General features: G+C 38.7%; 1 protein-coding gene across 2 annotated transcripts in view; it reads right to left on the bottom strand.

Annotated features, from left to right (window-relative positions):
* The window catches only part of SCAPER (S-phase cyclin A associated protein in the ER), a 132,510-nt gene that overhangs the window by 83,142 nt on the left and 23,386 nt on the right, over positions 1-25,982 (bottom strand). For both annotated transcript variants that reach the window (XM_015639247.2, XM_015639245.3), the window contains exons 8-20: positions 24,474-24,634; positions 18,216-18,478; positions 17,577-17,795; positions 15,850-16,020; positions 15,300-15,375; positions 14,747-14,864; positions 14,315-14,426; positions 13,724-13,864; positions 11,291-11,446; positions 11,007-11,149; positions 10,238-10,319; positions 9,970-10,122; positions 8,724-8,831 (exon numbers count right to left, since the gene is read on the bottom strand). In XM_015639247.2, the coding sequence (XP_015494733.2) occupies positions 8,724-8,831; positions 9,970-10,122; positions 10,238-10,319; positions 11,007-11,149; positions 11,291-11,446; positions 13,724-13,864; positions 14,315-14,426; positions 14,747-14,864; positions 15,300-15,375; positions 15,850-16,020; positions 17,577-17,795; positions 18,216-18,478; positions 24,474-24,634 (1,903 nt within the window). The remainder of the gene's footprint in view (positions 1-8,723; positions 8,832-9,969; positions 10,123-10,237; positions 10,320-11,006; positions 11,150-11,290; positions 11,447-13,723; positions 13,865-14,314; positions 14,427-14,746; positions 14,865-15,299; positions 15,376-15,849; positions 16,021-17,576; positions 17,796-18,215; positions 18,479-24,473; positions 24,635-25,982) is intronic.

The raw sequence follows: 25,982 nt of genomic DNA, 5'->3' as shown, positions 1-25,982 counted from the left end.
AATCTCATATCTTGATCATTTCAGTTGATGAGGCATTTCTTATAACCAACGTTTTCTCTGTTTCTTACATGACATGTTTACACTACAAGGATAACAGCATTATAATCAATATCTCCTGAAATAAAAGTAATTTTTTTCAGACTCCAGAACAAACATAATTGCAAAGTTTTCCATGGACAGTGCAGCAAATGCTATAAAATGCTGAAACACTATATAACTGAGCAGGGTCCACTTCTGCTTGGATGAGGAACTTAAACTGTATTCTAAACCTCAGTAATCTGTATAAAATACAACAGCTGGACAAGAAATTTCCCATTTGACATCCTCTTCCTACAATAGCCATTCAGAGCTCTTCAGCAGCCCTCCCCATTTAGTGTCCTAATTACAGCAAGAGCATCCATGGATCTGTCCTGGGCAGATGAAACCTTGGATATGTATTTATCAAACCAGAACACAACTGCAAAATTATGTTCCTACCCCATCTTTTTGACTATGGCACTTCTTGGCTCTCTATTAAATATAAGCTACTATTCATTTCACTACTCAGAAAATATTAAATAGGAATTTTATTAAATTGTGAAGTGCACCAAACGGAATTCTTCCTTACAAAATTCCTTCCTTCTAAAATTAGAGGCAGCCTTAACACAAAAACTTATTTCCTGTTCCTTTCTGTGTAAGTAAGTGTTGCCTTTTTATGAATTGTGCCTGGGGCATGCCTGCATAGGCAGGACAATATTGCAGCAAAGCCAAGAAGGGAAGGAGAGCCTGGCTGTGGTGGTGCAGGGCAGCCCCAGCTGCAGATGCTCTGTGTTATCCCTGGCCCTCCCCACAAAGCACACTGTTCCCCCACCACAGGCAGGGCCAGGAGGCTCTGAGTCCTCAGGAGAAGCCAGGAGCAGCAGCCAGTGTACCTGGGAGCTCCTGGCACCCACTCCAAGCTCAGGGTGACAGCACTGCAGGGAGCTCCTCTGTCCAGCACAGGGCAGGGCAAGGCCTGGTAGTGCCATGGTCACCCAAGGGTGGGAACCAGGGCTCCTTACCTGGGCTCCATCATTTATAAACTGATCAAGTCACAGATGTGGAAAACCTTCCTGGTTATTGGACTTTCACCCAGAAAAACTAAGCCAAAATGACCCTGCTGAATCTCAAGAGTTTATAGGGCTTTTTCCCTCTGTTATTTTTTCATTTTCATTCCCTTCTACATTTCTGGATTCTGGCCAGAAATGAAGCAGAGATGCCAGAATACCATAAGGCTGGTTATTCTGTTATTTTTGTGTTCTTTCCAACCTTGAATCCTCAAGTTCTGAAAGAAAAGGCATTCTCATAAGTGTTCTAACCCAATTCTGCAGACCAAGGTAACTTCAAAAACATCTGTTTATCTAAATTCAGTCTTCAGGACTTCCAAACACTTGTTACTTGCCCTCTCACATCAGAATTAAAATATAAACATGAGGAAGTCTATAAAGAACTACCTGTAGTAACTTATATCACATAATAATAGCTGTCATTCATTTACCATTTTAATATAAAAAACATATATCAAACTGAGTATTTTCCATAAAGGTAAGGTATATATATTCTAGCAAATCAATAGGTAACTATTCTGAAGCCCACATATATCTTTTGGATTTACATCTCTACCTGTTTCAAAATAAACAATATCCTGTGTAACTGCAGAAAATCATTAAAAAATTTTTTCACTATTTATTACCAATGTCAGGAATAATGGTTTCTTACTCGTGTATATAATCATTTAAAGGATATATTTGCCAGGTTTTGAAGGGTTTTTTTAAGGTTCAATTCTAAATCATATTACCACAGGAATATTTGTTCATGATTTTACTACATGCTTCAACTGAACTCCTCACTATTTTATTTTTTCCTCATAACCTAGGACAATATTTAATATGGAAAACAGATGCTGAAGCAGACTATGAGTTATATCAAAAGCACACTTCAATTTTAAACAATGACAGCCTGAAACACAAATGATCAGTAATTCTTAATCATAAAGAGATCAAATACTATTATAGGACCACAAGTGATGATCCACTCCAAAATATGAACACTCCTAGAAAGAAATAACAATATGAGTTAGTAAGTGTTACTAGAGTTGCTACATGTATAAGAAACAGGTCATAAAGCAATGACTATTCAAATATTTTCTCAAAATCAAGATTTTAATTATTCACATTTATATGCTAGAAGAAGATTATTCATTTTCTATGCTTGAGAAGATGAGTTGAGACCATTAAAAAACTTGTATTATTCATTCAAAACTGAACAGTGACCTTTCATTGTACAACTAGGTTTTCCTTGACATCTGGGATTTAGGGTTTTTTTCCATGAGGGACTAATCCTTTTTAGTATGCCCAAACTAAAAACTATTTTTACTGCTAATAGTGGCTGCACTTTCAGTCACCTTGCTTGTCCACAGATTCAATGACACAACAGTCTGCCACTAAGATAAATAACAAATAATATTCTTAATAGAAGCTTCAAGTATTTCTTCATCTTTTTAGTATCATTCCCACTTGTCACCCCTAAATGTGGGAAGACAAGGCAAAGTAAAGATGTCTCTTCTGTGGGGATGAGAATTTTGCATCCTGGCCATGGAAAGCATCCCTGCAGGTGAGGGAGGAAAGCTGGAATAATTGACATTATCATCTGGCTGCAAGGACAGCTGAGAGAAAGGGGGGGATCAGAGTGCAGTTGGGTCTGCCAGAAGTAGTTTTTTTTTACTGGCTGTGAATATTCAAGGTATCCAAGCCAAAACCAGGAAGGGTGCAGCTGCTGGCAGTGATCTATCAAAATTAAAGGCACAGCCAATAAACAATTAATCATATACACTTATGCCAAGAAAAACAACACTTTATAATAAATTGAAGGTAAGAAGCTATTGCTATGCAAAGTACAAAAAACTAGAATTGATGTATGGGGTACTGAGAGACCTTCTTCAAGCTGCAACATGGATTAGACTTTATAATCATTGATTTTTCATGACAATGTCTTCTAGGACAGAAGTATTCACAGCAGAACGACGTGGCCAGAGCTCCTGAGCTGAAATGACCACAGCTATCCACAAGGTATGAAATCTCCATAAACAAAAATGGACCACAAATGCCTGCTGTAATTCCACTCCTCTAGCAACACACAACTCTGCTCTAAAAAAAAAAAATCCTTCCTTCCTCAGGAAAAAAAAAAAAAAAAGAATGAGTAAAGCCAACTCAACCAGAACCTGAGGCTTTACTGGGATGGGGAGTTCTCATTTGCAAGTGATTTACAGATTCTTTCCCCTGAGCAACAGGGAAGAAAAATGGGCTACTGTTGGAGAACTATAATCAGATGCCAAGAAAAAAAATGAACTTACTATGAAGTCTGTGGATAAAACAAACAGGAATATTTTTCTACATATGACCAAATCACATGCCCCACCATACTGTCCAGAAATGGCTGCAGTACCACCAGAGCTGGGTCAGGATCATCTCTGTGTGCTTTAATGGTCACAATGAAGCAGCCAAATGGCAAAAGAGATGAAGGGCAAACACCAGGGCAAGATGTTCTGGACACACTGACCAGAGCTCTGGCTGCCCCTGGATCCATGGAAGTGTCCAGGGGCTTGGAGCACCCTGGGAGAGTGGAATGTGTCCCTGCCCATGGCAGGGGTGGCACTGGAGGAGCTTTAAGATCCCTTCCACCCCAAACCAGACTGATTCTATGAATAAACACAGACATGTAACATACATATGAATGCTCCAGAACAGAAAAGATTTTTAAAAGCCACATACCCACAGGTATAAACACCTCAAACTCCTCTATTAGATGAAACTAAAAATGTGACCATATCTTTTAGACAGGCTACCAAAGGAGTTCATAAAACAGTTATTAATTTAAATACAAGAACATGAAAACACTGATTCAGAAAGGAAAACGAAAGCATTTTTTCAATACTGTGAAGGCTAAAGCAATTAAACAATAGTTATATATAATTTAATTGTAATGAAAACATAGTGTATTGAAAAAAATAATTAGCAAAATCCTGGCACCACCATGTGTCTAGAAAAGAAATCTCTTTGTAAATACAGATGAAGAGCAGCAAGGGTCAGACATTAAACTATCCCCACATCTTTTTCCCTTAGTAATTTCCTCTGCAAGAAATAATGAAAGCAGCATACACCTCTAGGAAAGCAGCTCAATTTCTTTCAGAAAAACAACTCCTCACTCCTCAAATCTAAAAATCTTTTAGAACTTCCAAGTGCTGTGGACACAAGCCCTGCCTGTGTGTGGTGCTGGCTGTAAAGCTCACCTGGCTGGCACAGCACAGGTACCAGCCCAGCTCTGCTCAAGGCTCCCAGCATTACCCTGCCAGGGCTGGTGCTGTACCCAGGGCAGCTGCCAGCACTGGAGGCACTCTGTAAATCAGAGCTGGGCCAGGACAGGCTCCCACTGCAGCCCCAGCCAGCTGGGCAGCCACACTCCACAGGGAGCTTTAGTCACTGGCCAGCAGCTTTTTCTAAAGGAACGTGGGTGGGCTCAACCCACTGTCTTTATATAAATCCTCACATTTTAACGCTGTCAGTCTTCAGACAACAATCACCTCTCTGCTCCATCATGGGATTATGTTCTCATTTGATCTAAATACACCTCTTAGAAGTTCTTTGTTGCCTTTATATAATGACAATAGAATCAGTTTTCTCTCCTGATTAAAAAAAGCACATTTTTCACATATGCAAACAACAGTTCATAAATATCCCTCCATCCTTCTCTGGAATACATAAAACTGTAGCATGCAGCCTATATATATTAACCAAACCCTGAAAAGTTATCTATTGCATCTAGTTTTTAGAAGAGCTTTTAATTTATTAGAAACATTAATAGACCACATGGAATGACATGATTTATATTCTGAAAGTACCTTTAAACCATGGTATTTAAACGCCAGGAGATAGAGAATGAGCTGGGACAATGGTTCAAAGGGAGCTCTTGGGTGTAATTCTCCAAACAAACAGGAGAGACAAGAAAGGCAAAGGCAAAAGGGAAAGCAGAGGAGCATAAAGGTGAATCTGTAGGAGCTACAAGTGGGAGAAAACAGATCTACAAGGTCCTTGCAGAGACCCTTCAGCCTAATGAAATCACCAGGTGTTGTCCTATGGCTTTTGCAGGCACCTTTTCAGTGAGGCCTTTGTGTCACACAGGCTTTAATTCAGCAAAGCAATTAGTGAGGACTACCAACATACTAATTGATTCCAGTGAAGTCAATGAAAGCAAATTGCTTACACTGTTTACATCTTTTGCTGAACTAAAAGCAACGTGGATGTTGAGAGAGGGGACGGGAAATCAATAGCACAGAAAATGGCAGTGCAAAAGCAGGCGAAGCTGAGAGTTTGATGGAAGCAGCCAGGCACTTAAGAGAGAGATAATGTAAGGCAGGACGCTCTTACTGCACTGGAGATAATGCTGAAATGATGTGGGGCAGTGGCAGCATTGAAAGCTTCAGAAATATACTGAAGTGACTTGAAGCCTGCTGCAAGTTTTACCACCTAGGTGAATTAATGTATCTATAAGAGGCTAGACAAAAGCAAAGTTACAAAGGAGGTAACCAGTGTGAACAGAACTTAATTTGCTTTTACAGGATAACCACTGTTAGAAAACCAAGAGCTATTTACTGTAAGATAAAGCTACAGCTGTTTCAGCTGCAGACTAATAAAGCCCCAAATGCAGAAAACCCAAAAGGCTGCCACACAGTGAAGCTGCCACACAATCTGAGAAAGAACTTCATGCTTTTTCATTTTTTATCTTCATTCATAGCAAAACTGTTCTCTTTGTGCATTTCACCTCCACAAATGAATTCACCTTCCTGATGGTTTAATCCCAACTGTCAGCTCCTGCACCAGACATGCTGGAATTAAGCACAATAAGCACTTAATGCCAAGCCAGTGGGACACTGCTCCAACATAAAGTCTGCTTTACCTCTGAAAATGTCTCTAAAATTAGAGGTTTTAGACACTACAGCAAAGAGAATAACCCTAGAATACATCTTTTTGTTTGTGGTATGATCAACTCCCACCACCCACCTGGCCTAGAGGAATCAGTGTCCATGACCATTAAGAAGTTTTAACTTTTTGCTTACAGTCAAATCAACAAAGAAAAATCCTTACTGTGTGAAGAGAAAATATATAATCATTTGTTTAAATCAGTTTCCAAAGTCTTGAGGAAATACCTAAATCTGAGGTACTGATATGGACAAAATTTAAGTATTTAAAATCCTATGATTTCTCAAGTAAAAGTAAAGAAATTCTATGATCAGATTAGAATTTTATAAAAGCTTTCTTTCCAGGCAGCTAGCTAATATACTGAACAGGCTGAACACAAAATGAGTCAAAGATCAAGAGTAAGTTATGTGAGGTGTCAAGTGCATAAGGTTAAAGGTGAAATTTTATTAGGTCAAAGGTGATATAAATAAGATCTTTTATGTCAAAGAAGAAGGGTCACAGACAAGACATATATAATCTAAAGACATCACAGATGACAAGTAATAACTTTAAGTAGCACAAGAGTGTTCTCACTAGAGTTACCTTCACTGACTAAAAAATTGAAAACCTTGATAAGTAACTAACTATGACTATTACAAAGCTTCCCTGGAATAGGGGTTCACTTCTGTAAAATATTTTGGAATTTTTTTTCTCAAGTATTTCAAAACTTGGGAAGTTACTGAATGTTTTAGTTGTGAATAAAGGGATACACAAAGCAGATTGCTCTGATTAGTAAAACTGCTTTCTTACTTTACACTGCCCAGATCTATGAGTGTCTTATTACCGCTCTTTGGGGAAAAAAAAAAAGTAATAAAAAGCAGAGAAGGCCTCAGACCTAGGAAATTTCAGGTTATGATAATATAGTTCAGAATTTTATACTTGGACTAACTGAAATACAGGCATAAATAATATATAAAATACCTAACAATGGAAGCCTCCATGCACTGCCAGTGTGTCAAATACTATGCATCATCCTGAATAAGGATATTGGAACCTGCTATTGTAAGATCAAGTTAAAATTGTTCTCTCCTTTCTCTCCTGTAACAAGATTTATTCAAGGAATATATATATTTAACCTTCACCTAGGTCTTAAATTCTCATCAAAATGTTTTGCTGAGAAACCCTGGATTTAGGCACAAAAATCAGGATCTTTGTGCCCTCTAGTGGAACTTCTCTTTCACCAGCTGGATGCAAAAGCAGCTGTCAGTACCCAATCCCACTCTCCAGAAACTGGAATTGTTCAGCTATCAGATTAGATGTGGAGAGCATGTAACACCCAGTGACAAGGAAATCCAGTTCACTGTTTTCCTCCACATTCCTCTGAGCCAGCTGCCCAGCAATAACCACACTTTGGTCACCAGTGGCCAGACAGGTACCAGTAAAGGCCAGAGAGATCCAAGAAGATGTCAGTCAATACAGGGGACTGTCCTCAACAGGACAGATTCTGGGAAATCTCACAGCTGGTATTTCCAGGAAAACAGGTGCAGTATGGAGATTTCTCACATACATACACTAGGTAAGCCTAAAGGCACCTAAAATCCAAATCCAAAACCACACAGCTCCCACTAAGCACTATCCAAGAGGAAAAAAGAAACTGAGAAACCAGTTTGTGTCCTCTCATTACAGCTGGGAAGGGGCAGGAACATCCAACTCCACAAACATTTATTCCTCCAGACTGCTGTGCCTCTCCAGTTACATTTTTCTGCTTTTTAAGTGATAACCACACCTCTGTGGATTTCAGTACTTCAGAGACCTAACTCTCCAAAGCTTTTTAAAAAGGAAAACACATTACAACCAGACATAAGAAGCTGAAAAGAGGAGATTTCAGTAAAAAAAAAAAATAGTAAAAGAACTGTGAAGGAAAGTGAAAAATCTGAACTACTGGACAGTGTCAACTGAATCAGCTTGGATGGAAAGAGATTTCCAAACACAATTAAGTTCAGTCTGAATCAGTGCTGAAGAACTGGCTTGCACACTATTTCCTCCTAACACCTGACAGATATAATACAGTAATTCACAAATTTTTTGGATGTGGCAGAACCCAAATTCTCATAGAAAAAGCCTTGACTTAATACTGTAGTTGAATTCTGGCAGCAGCAACAAAAAATTAAATGAGACAACTATGCAGGTGTCTTTTCTAAAAAAGAGTAGTCTCTTAGTAAAATATAAAATGTCCTCAATGCTTCCTCAAAATCACCCTAAATGCCAACTCTTCTAAAGAAGCTACTGAAAAACTATTTTTCTTCTTAGCAATATTAATACTTCCAAAATGTTTTAAGTCTTACATTTTGAACTAATTTAGCACTGTAGTTTTCAGCATTTACACTTGATGCACAGTATAAGCACATCTGCTCACCTACAAAAGGACTATGGGATTTTAAGCAACAAGAAGAAGCAAAGAATATAGCAGGATGGTGACAACTGTAATGTGTAAGATTTTTAGGATGAAAAGATAAATGTAGTGACATAAAAAATGCCTTTGATTAACAGAAAAGCAGTCAGTCACATCAACTTCAAATGGCAATTGCCTGCAGTATGTGAATGTTCCTTTCACTGCTTTTCATTGGTAGCCTGCTATGACTCCCATGCTAACAGAAACAGTTCTGCTGAACTCCTTTCTCAAGACTTTCATAGGCTACTCAGCTGAATGGCATTTAAGACCAGAATATAGAAAAACAATACAAAACTTACCACTTCTTCATCTGAAAGCTCTCGTCCTTGTATACTGCTGTTTTCTCTCACAGCTTGTTGGTGTTTCTTCCCTTTAATGTGGCTGAAAAGATACACTTCTGATGAAATCTGTAATGACAATAATTTAATAGTTATTTTTCCTCTGCAAATGCCATAATGTATAAATAACACTACTTCAAACATAATAAAAATATGTCAGTTTATCAGGGGTGTGTTCAGAAATTCAAGCACAGTACTTTACTTCTCAACCTAATTTACATAAGTATCTTTTATGCAGTATTTAACAGTAAATTATAGAATGATTTGCTGGCCAGGAGTGTAGTAATAGATTAAAAAATAAGTTAGGCTGTCCTCTTATTTTCACTTTGATCTAATTTCATATATTGGAGTTTCATTCTGAAATGCATGATGAGTGAGTACACAAGACTCCAGCCTGCTGAGCTTGAGTTTCTGTTCCAGCACTGCCTGAGGTGATCCCATGCAATCTTGCTTAATGCAGCAATTGAAAAGAAATAATGCTCAGTGGCATATAAGGCTCCAATAATGCATTCTCTGCAAAGCAGTAAAAACAGTTATCAATAAGAGATCTCTCATCTCTGGCCCAGTGGCTGCGTGGCTTCTCTCCCCCACCATTCCTGGGACAGGGAGGGCAGGCACAGGCAGAGAGCCCCTGCTGAGGTTGGGACACTGACAAGCAATGTCACTGGCTTCCAACAGAGACCAAAAAATCAGACACCAAAGGAAGAGAGGAGACAAAGTGAACACTCCTTTTCTGTCTGACACTTCTAAGCATCCAACCAAACACAATTCAATAACTTGATGTGGTTTCTCTGTGAATTTCAGTCCAATGACACTTAACCAATTAGCCCCTGAACTCACAGTAAATTCAAATATCCACAGCATCTTAGAAAAAGGTGCTCCCATCTACAGGATGGGACTACATCCTTTACTTTGCTTTAAATCTATCTTTTAACTACCTTCTTCCATCTGATGCTCCTGAGTTCTTGCTTCTCTCAGCAGAGACAGCCAATAACTGAGCACTGCCCAGTCTCCATTCTACACACAACTCTACAGCTCTTTTAATCTTCCCTAACCCACCTGATTCATAGACAGAAGAATAAGATGCACTTTTCACAAAAAGCAGAGCAGGGATACAGTAAATGTGCAAGTGAGTGAAGCAGAACTTGTAGCTTCATGGCTTGGATTGGCCTTGCAATTCCAGCAGTATCCCCTGTGCCCAACTCACCATGACATTGCACAATGAGCACTGCTTCTTTCGCTCATACGGTGTGAGCTTTGGTGCATAGTCAGTATTAGCATGTCTTCCACTACTGAGTTCAGCTGCTTTCTCTTTCCTCTGTTCAATTTGTTCCATGTGCCTTCTAATACTTTCATCATGCTGAATGGAAAATAAACAAAGTAATGAAGAGAAAACACATTGAAGGACAGCAAATGGAATTGAACTGTGCAAAGAAATAGTGATGTATTTTTCAACTAATGTATCCTTTTTATACCTTCAACTGAATCTTCTTCTGCAGTTCTTCCATGGCTTCTTGCTGAGCTGCAGTAAGAGCTGCCAACCTCTCTTCTCGATCTCTAACCAAAAGATAATAAGTATAGGGAGAATTTGTATCAATGTAAAGCATGAATAATACTGACACATTTATGTTTGGAATAGGGAACAAGAAAACCCAAAAATTAAGTTGAAGATGGTTCAGTAGAAAAGAAAAACAACAAAAAGCAACTCAGGTAACAGATATATATATATATATATAGATATAGATATAGATATATATATCAAGTAGTTCACAGGCAGCAGAATTAATGAAGCCTGATTTCCTGTCTCTGTGCTTCATAAATGTAATCTTTGGTGTGTGCAACAACCTGAAATCAAATTGATGCCAGGAAGTCCAAAAGTTTCTGGAGAGTGGAAGAAATGGAGAACATGGGTACATTAATCTTGTTTCCTCTAAAAACTAAGGTGAAATGTGAAAAAGACAAATTATTACAAGGTCTGGTCAGCAATAAAACTAAGATGAATATAATAAAATACAGCCTTACAACTTCTGTTGTGCATGTATGTAAGGAACACAAAAATATACAACAGAATTTATGATGACTCACCTGATTTCTCCCTCAAGCCATTCATCAAGAATCATTATTAACGCTACTTTTTAAAATCCTAAGCCTGACAAGCCAGGAAGGTACTGCTGTTACAGAAAAGGTGCAGTTTGCTGGGGAGGAGAATGGTGAAGGGAACCAAAGAAACCATTGCAAAGTTACCTGGCCCTCTCCCGTGCTGCATCTTCTCGTGCTTTTTCCTTCTCTTGCCTCTGCTGCTCAATCCGTGCTTCCTGCTCCTTCCTCTTCATCAGCAGCTCCTCCACCCGGGCCTGCCGCTCCGCTTCCAGGGCTCTCTTGCGCTCCTAGCCAGGGAAAAGGGAATTCTCACTGCTCTTTTAGGCATAAAATACACAGGAATTAAGAGAAACTGTACTTTAAAGTCTGCAGAGCCAAAATGAAACACAAGCCTGTATTTTGTTGTGCCCCTGCAGCCTGACTCATACCTGAACTGCCTCGTCCCGTGCTTGTTTCTCCTCCTGCCTTCGCTGACGCTCCTCTTGCAGCTCATTCAAGCGCTGCTCATATTCCTTTAGTTTGTTCAGCACATCGTGGCGCTTGTTCTGAGCTTCCAAAGTGTTTATAAAAGCAATTTCATTGACCTGAAAACAATCAGAAAGCATAAGAAAAGACCCAAGAAGTTGAAATAGGTTTCATCTTCAGGAATTTAATTTGTTACTTATCCACTTGATAATTAAACTTGTGGGACATTTCTCCAGAATGGGTTGGAAAACCATCAACTTGGGAATAAGTCTTCAGGTTTTGTAATGACTTTTTATTGTTTTGTTTGTTTTAAACAAGGCAGCCCATGGAATATAAAAAGAAAATTTGAATTGTATCAGAGAAACAAGAAACTTTGGGTAAAATACAGAAAAATTCTCTCTATTGTATTAGCATTGAAACCTCATTAGTCCATTCTCTTAGTCACAAAGTGTGCAATGTTAAAACCCAGATGGGTGAATCAGGAAAATACACAAGTGCTGGCAGAATCCAACAGGGCTTTTGAGCTAACTTTAAATACCTGTGTACTTACAGATCAAAAAAGTGAAATTATACATAGTATGAGTAAGAAAAACCAAACAGGCTTGTGGTCTAATATTTCTTATCCATACAGGCTGTTTCATGAACATGTATTATTTTTTTCAACTACAGGACAGTGTAATACATAAGAACAAAAAAAATTATAAAATGTTAACTTGAAAGAACTTTAATGTGTACACTAAATAAAACAGGTAGAGAACACATACAGACAGACAAAAACAGATCATGAAAAAGGGTGGTAGGATCATGTTTGTAACTTTGTTTACTGACTAGAATCCATTTACAGAGTGGATTTTACAGGTCAGTAAACAAGCAAGCACTGGGAATTTAGATAACCAACTGGGCAGCAACAGTTACCATGGTCTGCAGCTATCCTACTCATCAGCTGTTTCTCTAAAGCCTTCTGGCCCAATTAACCCTGATTTCCAGAACACAAGAACCTCACGAGGCAGCAGACCCCACACACTTAAACACACACGATATTTGAAACATCTGCTTATCTAGGGAACTACGGCAAGTGTGATTTAGTTAATATAATTACAGAAGTCACACTGGTGTAATGGAACAGTAATCAATGTACAGCAGACTCAATTACGTAGTCTAGAAATCCTTTTAATCCAAGAGAGAAATAGCAACTAAGTAAAAAAGTGCAATCAGTTTTGTTGAGCTTATCTTGAAACACAAATGAACAGCTGCATCAATCACAGCTGGGACACATGCTCATATAATGAAACAGTTTCAAGGAGATGTATGTATCTTTGCTTGGGAAAAACAACCTTTAAAATAAAAAACTAAATTTCTGCTGTATTTGGCTGGGATAGAGTTAACTCTCTTTGTAGTAGCTAGGATGGGACTATGTTTCAGATCTGTGCTGGAAACAATGCTGACAACACAGGGATGTTTTAGTTGCTGTTGAGCAGGGTTTGCACAGCATCAAGGCCAAGGGACCAAAGGGATACCTGAGACCACAGGACATCATGTGCAGCAACAAAACTGGGGGGAGGTTGGTGTAGGGCCAGTGCCGAGGGACTGGCAATTGTTTCCTTTTGCATTACTTGTCTTTCTTTATAATTTATCTCTCTTTGTTATTTTCCTTTTTCTTAGAACTGATTTTTCCTCACTCAGTTATTAAACTGTTTCTGTATCAACCCATGAGATTTCTTCCCTTTACACTTCTGATTCTCTCCCCCCATCCCATGGGACAGGAGGCAGAGTAAGTGTGTGGTTGTGTGGTGCTTAGCTGCTGGCTGGGGTTAAACCATTAAAAATTTTATCAAAATAGTATGAATGAAGCCAACCAAAAAGCATCCATCTAGTGACTGCCTTATGGAACTATGTACTGAGTCAGAAGAGCACTAAACATACTTTATTTAGAATAACTGCAGGTCTGTCTATTCCCAGCTGCTCAACAACAGTGGTACAAAACACAGCAACACAACTACTGTTTAAAGACACAGAATGCTGGATCTGGAGCAGCGTTTTAACAAAGGAGAAGAAAAATGAGCTCCCCCATGGAGCTGGAAAAGCACAGAATTGATTCTCAGATCTTCTAGTCCTTCCTGGAGGACTAGGCATCACCAAAAATGCTACCACACTCTGAGGAACAAAAGCAGCAAGATAACAATCAGCTCCTTATTTCAACTCATCATGATGTCTAACAACAGCTAATTAATTTTAAGTCATATTAGAAAAAAGTGCACCATTCAAACATCAGCATTTATCCGCTTCATGGCTTGTAACCTGCACTGTCCTTCACAAACGACTTTGGAGCACTCTGAGGTACAACATATAGAAAAGCATAGCTACTAAATAGTTCCTTTGAAAACAAAATCACTTACCTTGGCTTCTTCCTCTTGTGCTTTTTTCACTATTGCTTGTAGCTGCACTTCACGTTTGAATTCCGCATGGAGTAACTTCTCCTCCATCATCCTGCGCCTTTGATCTAGCAATTCTTCTTTCCATTTCCTCACATCTTTCTCCTACACACAAAGAATCAATTCATTAGTAACACAGAATCTGACAAGGCCTGAATTTTCCTCAGGATTTTCTAATCCTTGAAGCTTTCTTCACAGCAACAAAGTATTTTCATGCCCTACAGAAAGCCTGCCCTAAGTTTAACTCGAAGTACACTGCTTCAGTTTAGTGAGTTTACCATTTCTGTTAGATATGTGCAATGCATTTTTACTCTTGTCATACCTTCCCTGAATCTGAGATTATCTCCTATAAAACAGCCAAAAAGTTCATGATTTTAAATAAAGCTTTTTTTAACTGCTGTGATGCACAAGACAGCTGTGAAAACTATGTAAACTCATACTCAGATTGACAACTTCATTTCACCACTAGTTTGAATCTCTTACATGTCTACAATGTGGAAAAAAGTTCTTTCCTGACAGGCAGCAGAGCAGCCCTTTTTATCACAGAAAGCTTACCCTCTCCATTAATTTCTGAAGCTTCAGTGTCTTTTCTTCACGTAACTTTTCTCTCAGCTGTTGAGCTTTCATTTGTTTCTCCTCATGCTTCTTTTTGGATTCTGCTATTGTTCTTTAAATAAAAACCAAAGTAAAACAAAATCAAGTTAGACAATATTAACTGACAGTATAGCAAGCATTTCTTTGCCATTTCACTACGAGAAAACAAATAGGCCACTGGAGGGCAATTATTTCCTGTAAATGCTTATATTGTTCTTCTAGACTTCTGTATTTGGTGGACAATGTAGCAAGAGCCTACACATTAAAAAACAGAGAGAGACTTCTGTAGCACCTTCCACCCAGAGGCTTAAACAGAGTAGATTTATGAAGTTTCCAGCAGCCATTGGCTGTTTGTTTTCCCTGGCTGACCCAGGCAGGTAATAACTGCAAGACCTTTTGCGAGAGGGTGACGAGAGTTTCTCGTGCATGTGGATCCCGTGGCCAGGGGGACGCGCGGGCTCTTCCTCCACTCTGTCACCCCAGGAGTTGCTCTGGCGCCATGACTCACGAGCTGTATGGATAGATAAAAAGGTGGGAATAATTAAACACACTTTTCTACAAGAAATGCCAGTAATAAGGATTAATTTCTCTAGTTCTCTCTCAGATGGGTTTCCTTTGGCCTAGGTGCAAATACATACTGAAGCATCCTTAATACCTGTCCTTTTTTAATGCTTAATGATTTTATTACACTTTTATTCAGAGGTTAATATAAATCTGGACTAAAAACCATAAAATTCTAATAGAGAGATGCAAAAAGAGAACTGAAGAAGAAAGAGACACAGAGACAGTTTGAACACAAAGTCCATCTTTCCTCAGGAAACAGAGAAAATAACTTGGAATGTGTTGGGTAAACTTCTGAAACCTTAACTGGCCATGAATAAAACGGGCATTTTTCTAAATTTTTGCTGTTATTTCCATGTAAGCACAGTAATATATAAAAATTTACCCTCATAATCTGCCAGAACATCATTCCAGTCCATAGACAAACCACAGAAGGATATGCTTCCATTGCCGATATTAGCCTGAAATTCAATATAAACGATACAGTAAAAACATAAACCTTAACTTGCAGGTGGCATACACAGATTAAACAGTGCCAACTCATCAACACCTATATTCAGCAATGCTTCCAAACAGAACTGGCCACCACAAAGGCAGATGCTGTTCCTGCCTGTAAAAATGAACACTTTTGCTTCACCTGCCCTCCACAATAGCAATCAATGTAACAAGTCCCAACTCCCCCTGCTTTGCACCCAGAAATAGGCATCAGGACACTGACTGCAAGCTCAGAGGACTCTGTACCACCCAGCAGCACTGTGCTGCTGAGTTTAGCAAGACTAAATATACCTCAGTATGGGATAATTAATACATGGCACTATTTCACACATCAAAAAGGTTACATCAACACCAAAACAAACACTGAACAAATTCTATATTCATTCTCCACTGAAAACAAAGCCTGGATCTGGGTACTGTGAAATGAACTGGACACTCACAGAGAAGTCACTGTCATTGTCAGTCTCAATGTTAATGTCATTGTTTTCCTCTGCCTCAATCTCTCGGGTTAACTGCTCCTCCTCTGCAATAGCACTGGCAATGGCTTCTTCATTAGCCTTCTCCAGCCGATCTGCTAACTCTTCTTTCTTAGCAAGGACTTCTGCCATGGACTGGAGGAAACATGACACCAGAAAAACCAAAATCAGTGGCAAGCACAAAAAGGAGTATTCCACATGGCTAACATGAATTATATGGTATTTTGTTCACTTTACTTACACTTTTTTTACTGATATATTTTGTGAAGGGAGCTGCAAATATAAACCCCACTAAAAGTGTTAGCAACTATTAACTCATTTATTAATTACATGAAACACTTATGAAATGAATTATTCACGTAATTCAAAAATATATTCTACAAACACTGTCATTAAAAGCATAAAGACAGTTCTCCTGTAATTACTGTTTTAAATACCTACTCTCAAGGCATACTCTGAGACACAAGTGCATGCCATGCTGTTACCTCTACAGAAAGAACCATGCTCCAAAGTATTTAAAGATGGAAATTATCTGCATGAACTGTATCTGGAAAACTTACCATAGTTAATACAATGGAATCTCAGGCTGTACAAGAGAGTGGGGCAAAAATGTAAGCCTGGATATGCTGATTGTCTTTTCCTTCTCTAGTGTCCAGCATTAACCACTCCACTTCCACTCCAGTACCAAACAATGTGCCACAATATACAAACTGGTGTTTAAAGCAGTCTGATCTGGAGCAGTAAAATGCTTCCAAGAGACATAGATCCCACCAAGCTGGCAGCATCCTGAACTGTTAATAACTGAGCATCTGAAACAATGTTAGTGGATGAGATGCTTGAAATCTGTTCTAAAAGCAAACAGGTATTCAGCTTGAAAATTATCTAGCAGGACTCCAGTTGGCAAAAGTTAAAGTGATTTACAAGAAAACTTCTGCAAATCAGGACTTTAATCTAGTTTCTGAAAAACAAAACCAAACCACAAACAAAACCAAAATAAACACAAATCCCTAAAAACCCAAACCAAAACAAAGCACCTGAATATATAACCTGGATTTTATGTAACATTAATGCAACTCCACTCAGAGAATCACAGTGAAGCAGACACACCCTGAGATCTGCAGAATTGTCCAGACAGGAAAGGACACTCTTTTTGTGAAGCCAGATAAAAACAGAAAACTGACTTAGTGTTTTTTGCTTTAAGAACGCCATTCCTTTAAATTGCTTGTTGTAAAGGAAGACCCAGCAGAGCAGCTCAGTGAGGCTTAAAAGGCAGAGGTCTGACTTTGTTTTGTACAGAATTTTGACATCACATGTTTTCCAGTTTGAATGATGAGCAAAACTGAAGGAAGATTTTAATGAGAGTCTAACTTAAAATGACTGCTAGTGGAAGGAAATGAAAAATTAGCACAACCATTATTAAAAGAAGTAATGAGAGCACAGATCTCTTTGTTTCAAGTAACATGATTCTCTTTCTAGTTTAAGTTCCAAAACTCTACCGGAATTAAATTCTATAATGAAAAGTATCTGTGCAACAATTTATTTTTCCTACAGTAAGTACCCCATAGATTTTTCTACAGTTTTTACATAAGGCTAACAGTAAACACTGTACAACAAACCAAGAAAATTAAGGCTTAGATTTATTATTCACTCACAAATCTCATGAGATTTCTTACCAATCTGGCAGCACTCACATTTGAAATATCTGAGGGATCCATTTCAGTTTCAGATTTAGCTTTTTCTGTTTGATGCCAGTCTGTAGTGTCAGTGCTCTGGGGGGAGGCTTCATTCATCTGCAAAGCTTTTGAACTGCAGTCAGTACTGGTGAGGGCTGGAGGCATCTCAGGAGCTGGTTCTAAGGAATCCCCTTGCAATGCTGCACCAGTGCTCCCATTGGCTTCTGAGACTGTGAACTAACAAGAGACATTTGCAAAAACAACAAAATGGAACATACTGATTTTTAAAGTCAGAGTAAAATTTAAGGAAATACCTAGCAACAACAGTGAGTGAAGTAAATAACTTCACTTATTTCAGGTGCTCATTACCTTGCAAAAGTTGGATCTTTCTACCTGGAATCTATGTATACGATGTGCTGAATGCTGATTTTTTGGAAAACATGGAAATGCTGTCCACAGTGCCCTGATTTTAATTAGTCTATTTTTGATGATATCTTACTGCATTTCCATAAATGTAACTAAAACAACCATTATTTTAAAAGCCTTTTCCAATCTGGTTAGTTCATAAAAGCTCTAGCCAACACCTCCTCTAGAAATGCTCTGAAAAACAAGTTGAAAGATTTCAGGTTAGACAACAGTTTAAAATGATGCACTGACCTGAGTCCTTTCAGTAAGGGGACCCTCGGAGTGATGTAAAGGATCCTTCTGTGCCAGCTCTGTGCTTTCAGATGCAGCATGGCCAATGGCTGAACTCCCATGCTTGTTTTCTGCTGGTGGTGAAACTGTATTTTCCTTGTCACTGTCACCTCTGGACTTCAGTGATTCTGCAGCTACAGGAGCTTTTGTTGCCACAGCTGTGGATCGAGATCGAACGGGCCTTCCACGCTGAACTGTTTCCCAGCCCTCTGCATCCTTTCGATCTACATGAAATAAACACCCCCATTCTCAGACAGGAACACTTACAAACAGAAGCATTAGAAACAACTATTTTATTACAGTATTACAGAAGTTGTGGGAGAAAAATGTTCTCTTTAAAAATCAATACCAAAAAAATCAATGACACATTCTTCAGCAAAGCTTTTTACTTCAAGGACTGCTATTGGTATTATAGACACTGGACAACTCCCTTCAGGGGACACATTCTGTTACTGCAGTGTGAAACTACTCAGACACAAAAAGGCAACATGTGCTTACACTTGCCATGCTTTTTCCTTGCTATTTCATGAGATGGTAAAGCACAACAAAGCAACCACACTTGTTCTTTGCAGTGACAGTAACATTAGAGGCCTTTTGTGAAAGTGCAAGCAAGACATAATTGCACAACTTAGCATGGTAAGCAGAAATGTGGCTTACTATCCTTACTATTCTGACAGTCCTTTCTTTACTTCTTTTTCTATTTGTTTCACTCTGAGAACAAAAATACACAAATTGGTGTCAGATTGCAGAAAACTGCTTTTCCTGGATTCCAGAAAATAGCAAAATGTTGCTACAGTGGGACTGCAAACTGAAGGAGAAAACAGAAAAGCAGTTTTCTGCAGTTTACTTTGATTTCTATATAGCTGTTACATAGAACTTTCTGATCAGCATTTCTGATATCTGATACTGGTACATCCTTGAAAACCATTTAAAGTTACATTTGACTGCCTGAAGCATCAGGTCATGGGTGTGATCAGATTTCTAGATTTCAAGGTGAACCCCTTCTCCATATGAAACATTTCTGAGGCCAGCAAGTAATACCAGCATGTAATTTCTCATGTATCTTGAACTAACTGTGATTCTTTGAAGCCTGACAGTACAAATCACAAGTGTGAAAGGTAATCTCAGGCCTATTTGTTGAACAAAAATTTTTGCAAAAAACTCAAGAACTATGTATATATTGTCCAACATACTTCTGGCAAAAGCTGCTTTTAAGATTGTTCAATGAAAGGAAGAGAAGGGTGTACGAGATGACTTTTACCCAGAGAAGTAGAGATGCAAAAAACCCAACACTAAATTGGCTGTTTTATGGAGGGTAATAATCTAGAATACAACTTGTATAAACAATTGATTCTCTGGGTGTTTATGAACTTTTTACTGACAAAGATGGTCATGTAGCTCAGACATAAATACCAGAACTGGAGCTCAAACATTAAGGTTTAACATATGAAGTGGACTAAACAGCCTTTAGGTGGACTTGAACTGATGTCCAACAGCAGCAGTAATCAGTGAACTGGAAATGAGCCAAAACCAGAACTAATGGCACTTCCATCCTTTGCTGCCCTTGGCATCCAGCATTTTACAAACACTGCTCATTTAACTGTTAGATTCTTTTAACATCTGAAAATGATGAAACAGCAGCCTGGCCCAACAGCTGGTGTAACTCCTGAGTTACCAGGACTGTACTGGAATTTATCTTTGCTGCGCAGCTCAAACAACAGCTGTTTTTATGTAACTATATAACTGTTCACAAACAAGTATGGTAATGACAAATGCAAAAAAATAATCTGGTATTTTACTACTATGACTGTTTTGCTCTAGAAAAATTGCTGTGTATTTCAAAGTAAACAAAATTCCCGAACTGTGTGAATGAGTATGGCTGATCTCTTCACTGCTGGCACCAGAGTCTGCAAAAAGCCTTTCTGTGTTCATTCCCCTCATGTGAATTTGCACTCATTTCATGGTGTCCCAATGACCAAAAATGGGAATGGCAGTCAAAAACATACCAATTACATTTTCCTTTGCCACAGACCTCCTGTTTGACCCCTGTAGGCAACTTTGGCCTTCTTTTCATTTCTTCATCTTCATATACTAAAAATAACATCACCTATAGGACCTAGTGATGGGAACATACTGCCCTCTCAGGGCAATTCTCCAGGGAACAGGGTTTAATTCTCCAGGAATCACAACCAGATTTACTGCAGACAGCTCACAACCTGTGCAGCACCTGGCTCTGCACCCTGTGTGACAAGGCCTGCTCAGGCCCCTTAGGGACCCCACCAACCTTAGAAACTGATGGGACCATAAAGACTCTGCTGTATCTGGCTTAGGACAAAATCTGGCCAAGAAATCTCCCTGACAAGTAACAGACAACAGAAAAGAACTACTAAAATCAACCAAAAAACCACCATTGCTTTACTGCAGCAACTTTTGGGTTGAAATTCCTTTTGCTTGTCATTTGCAAAACAAGATTCTTGAAACACTTCACTTCTATTTGTTCTGAAAACTGAAATTACATAAAAGCATCTTTTCTACATTAAAAGGATCAGAAGATACCCTTTTGTAGCATCTACTACCTAAACATTATTTTACTAACATCTAGATAAAAAGATATATGACTCACATAAATGTATCTTAATAATTGTATTAATATATTGTACCAATATCTACTAAAGTTTATTCTACCAAAAAAGAATATTCTTGTCTGTCTTGCCTAGTTGTTCTTTATTTGTGGCATACTTCTTAGTAGTCTACAATGACAGAATTAATCAGAATAAAATTATTCCGAGCATAGAAAAACCATAATCACACTTACTAAAGTAAGAATGAATCTTTCCATAAAAGCCATACATGTTCAATTTTTAATTTTCATTTCTTCACTGTCAGATTCATATTTATCACCCAAGACTCAGCCAAGCATTTTAATAGCCCAGAAGTACTTGCATTTGAAAGAACATTGTTTGGTGGCTTCTTTAAACACAAAACAGCTTTTAATGCATGTATGTATCCGGACTCCTGACCTACCTGGAGTCAGTTTAATGGTGTGATGCCACCAGTGCACCAAAAGATTCTGCTCATTTTGATTCACCACACAGTTAATATTCAGTCACTTCCAGGCACGGTTTTTAACTAAGAGTTTGCAAAGCTAATATGTTTACTGACATTAGATCACATCTAATGAGATACAAAGTTAATACTCAGTAAGGCACCAATCTTCTTCGATATTTTTCCCCATGTCTGGAATTCTTACAGCCCAGTAGGAATCTCCACAGGCTACCTATCACACGCTGGGTTTGATTACTCCCAGAACTTTGTAAATGAATAATTCATTTACCTACCCTGATCATTCTCTAGTTTCATGTGAACTTGGCTGTCCCTGCCTGCTCTTGTGTTACATGGACATGACAAGCCATCTGTTATCTCTGGGCCTTCCCAGCCACCAGGCTCTTGGGAAGTTGCTCCACCTGGAAGAACTGGCCAAGGACCTCACTGGAAACACCACGAACAAAAATCCAGGCATCTGTGTGCAAACTCCTGGGGGTTCTCATCTCAGGAGATGCACAGCCCTCTTAAAAATTTACTTGCCAGAAACATCCTGCCCAAATCCCCACATACATAAACTTCAGCCCCATCTGAGCCCAAACCAGGACAGCTGCCTGAGAGGGCTCAATGTCCTGCAAGGTTCTCCAGTCTTAGCTACACTACAGAGAACATCTATTCACAGCTATGAACATGAGCAATTCATACAAGAAAAACGATAATGATGATAATAATAATAATAACCAACCAGATTTCAAGTATGGCAACAGAAAAAAAATTAGTATTTCTGGGAAGCTCACATATTCTGAATTGCTATTTGTACTAAAGTCTGTAATAATTTTTTTAATTGTAAGCACCTACTTCCATTTCTAATAGACGCTCTAAACTTATAACCCATCTCACTTTTTACCACAGACACCAGGGAATTCATGACCAGAAACTGCTCAGACAGTAAGAACAGACTGCATTTCATACCATAGAAAACACTCAAGCATGAAAGACAATCTTTTTAAATTCATTAAAATATTGAGGGTAACAGTAATTTTAATGAGGGAAATGAAATAAGATGATTAAACCTCATTTAATTATGCATTCAGAAAAGGAAAGATTAAAGAACTATATGGGAAAATAATGCATTTTCTTTCTCCCTAAGGGCTTACTTAGTTAAATTTGGAAATTGCATCAACCATGAAACAGATACAGTATCATGCTACTCATCCACATTACAAAGCCATTTTAAGACCTAATAATGCTGTTGGAAATCACTGGAGAAAAAGTGTCTGGGGAAATCCTGTGGCTGTAAGCCCCAGCTGGGCTTTGGGTGGGCAAGGGAACATTACAAGAGGCAGGGGGAATCCTTCCCCCAAGGTCCACATGCACCAAACAGCTGGGAGTGCATTAGCTGGGCAAGGGGCAGAGCAGATGACACATGAACCTCAGAGCTGCTTCAATAATGCATGTGAAGAGCCTCTGTGGCTCCCTTCACATAAATTTCACAGATTTTCTTGGGCTTTCATCATTGAGGATAACTGGATCTTACCAAAGTGATTCCACCTCCCATACAAAGGACAATATGCTCCTGCAGAGAATTTAATTTGTTAAAAACATAATAATTCAGCCATGAGAAAATCACTGAAGTTCTCCAATGCTCAATGTAAGCAATTAGAGATTCCTAAGAATAAAAGTCTAGAGGAATGATTGTTATTTCTTAAAATGGCTGGACTGCATTGTACATTTGACTTGAAGATTACTGAATACTTGTAGGCCAGTACTACAGGACACAGGGGCTTCTCTCTTTGGAGCTCATCAGCTGCAAGTAACATTCAATAAAACACAGCACAACACCGATTCTTCATCCCTCTAAAGGCCTCTGAAAGTAACAGAAGGATAAATTCTTCTGTCTCCCTCTCAGCCTCTTAAATAGGTTGTCCATATTGAAATAGAAATCACTTTTATTCCCTGTGTAGCTAATAACATTCTCCATATCCACACTTAATAAAGGTATTTTAGCAACAGCTTGGAACCTGTCACTCTAACATGAGTGATAATCACCAGAAAATGCTTTTGTTACAAATAACTTCAACTACTGACATATCTCAAATGTGGAATTACACACCAACAACAGTGCTGAAAACTCAGTCAAACAGCAACTGCTCTATAAACTTGCTCACAGCAAGCTAATCCCTCATGCAAGCAGCAGCCATGGATCCCCCTTCCAATTACCATCCTTGGAGTATGGCTTTGATGGCTCTGCTCCAAGCAGAGGAATCCGCTCCTGAGCTCATTCATGTTACACTGTGAGACCCCTGGACAAGGGATTTTACTTCCATGATGTGCTACAAGCGTGCAAGTAACCATACATGGCCTCTACTACTCCTAGGTTGAACATACAACTAACTTAAATTGATACATGCACTTCCTAAAACTTTTTTTTAGTTCAAAATACATATATCACAAAACAAACAAAACAAAAACTACCACTTTTTTCTTTCAGAAAATCCATTTCTACACCCTGCCTGATGATTTTGCAGAAAGTCATCTGAGACCACATATGAAGAAAATAAATGAAAAAAAAGGCATTTCTGAAGACAATCTCAGGGATTCAGTGCAAAGAAACTAATTTTATAAACCAAATGGTAATTTCTTATGTCTGCAACTAAACCAATCTCTTCTAGAACAGAAGATCCTGAATCAAGCATTCCCCAACAGCGTTTTCAGAGAAACAATTCATAACTAAATGTGGTAACTCTTGTCTTCCAAGGAAAAAACATCAACTGTTACTTCAGCACAGTTCTAATAGCATGTTCTCCCAGGACATATAAAACAATCTTGACCTCTTCCCAGACTCCTGTTTATATTGTTAAGCCATCCCAACTTGCAGTGGGTTGGATTGGCAGTTTGTGACCAAAGATCTTTTGTTTCTTGGGATGCTATAAACTGGTATTTTAACAGATCAAATTATAGGTAGTGAAAATACAGGAGAATGTTACCTGCACATGATAACACACTTCTGTCTCAAGCTTAACTATTGCAATATAAGGCTGCATGAATATTTGAATTTAAACACTGTATTTTGCAAAACTAGGTTTAATTTCGCTTAGAACACAGGTCATGAGATTCTGAATTCACTTTATACCACAGAGTTAGTGAAAATAACTTAAGCCACTGAAGGGAACTTGCCATTTTTCCGCAGTGACTTCTGTGCCGAGGGTACCAGACAGGCTTGTGCTGTTGCCAGCTCAGGATTGGCAGCTTTATTTCCATGGTTGGCTTTGACCTTATCGGCCCAACTTACACCAGAAGGAGCCAGGCGTGTTGCAGAAATTGTCACTGCAGGGTTCCTAAATGAAAATCACAGCTCTTTTTAGTGTCTGATCAAGTAATAAAAGAATGGTTTGTTAAAAAGCTTTATCAGAGTCTGTTAGAGACTATCAGAACAGTACTGAACAGAACCACTTCTCCTTTGGCAAACTCTCCAGGTTGCAGCAGTTTACACAGAAAAGTTGTTGCAATTTGCTCAACAAATCTCTGTTTTTAATAAACAAGATGAAATTTAACCTTTGGGATATTAATTTCTGAAGGCATTAATGTTTTTTGCAACCAAAGCAATGCATAATGACAAATTTTACACACTAAGTCTTGAAAAATACTCCTGTCATTTTAAGCTTGGTGTTTGACCATTTAGTACTCCCAATTCTTTTTCATTGAAAATGATGAACAGAATTTTCCTATTCATCTTCCACCTAAGTGATTATATTTATCACACCTTCTTGTTATCTCTTCTCCAAATTATTTTCTTTTTGCTTCAATGCTGTTGGATAGCTCTGATTGTCCCTGTTTCTAATTTCTGTACTTTTTCTATGTTTTCTGCACTGCTTTGGGGAAGATAAGAAGATGAATCTTTAACTTCTACAGATGTACACCACTATCTTCTCTCCTATCCCCATTCCTTTCCTAGTAATTCCTAGCATTCTGCCAAAAAAATACTGTAGTATCAAGTATGTCTCACTCTTATTTTCTATCCTATTTTCTCTCTCACACACAAAATATTGTAGCTGTCTGGGGATGCCTTGCTTTGAGACACACAAGTGGATCAAGACAGAAGAAAGAAGTTTGCAAGTGTGAAGGATAGAAAACTCATCTGGCTGTTCCCTCCTCTAACACACACAGCTGCTCATCATGTCCCTGTGACTGTGAATGAAACGGCTCCAATAGCAATAGCAGCATGTAATTATAGCCAAATAAGGCTCAGCTAAAAGGCTAATTGTGCTGAGCTGCTATGTTCTAATAAAAATAAAAGAGCATTGATTTCCACCAGATTCAAGTGTTTCATTTGAGTGCTTGTGCATATTTTCTCCCCAGCACCAGGAATTTCAGCAGACACCTCTCAGACGTTGTAGGTATCAACAGATTCACCTACACAGGGCCTACACCAAACACACTTTGTAGTATTTTTGTAGAAATATTTGCTGGGCACAGTTTCAGAGAGCTCAGTCCTCAGAGGTGCTGACCAAACAGACCAGTATCACATCTCTGCTCAGGAAACAGTGTTCCCTAGATCCCAACACACCTGAAGGAACTACAGCACACATGCTGAAAAAGATTTCAACTGGACACATCCATGCTCTCCCAACTGAGACAGCATCAGACAGTGCTGCTCTAAAACTGTGCACATTTTTGTTGAACTGC

This window comes from Parus major, chromosome 10 (genome assembly GCF_001522545.3).
Source record: "Parus major isolate Abel chromosome 10, Parus_major1.1, whole genome shotgun sequence".
Lineage (NCBI taxonomy): Eukaryota > Metazoa > Chordata > Aves > Passeriformes > Paridae > Parus > Parus major.
This window is presented reverse-complemented; position numbering and strand designations above follow the sequence as displayed.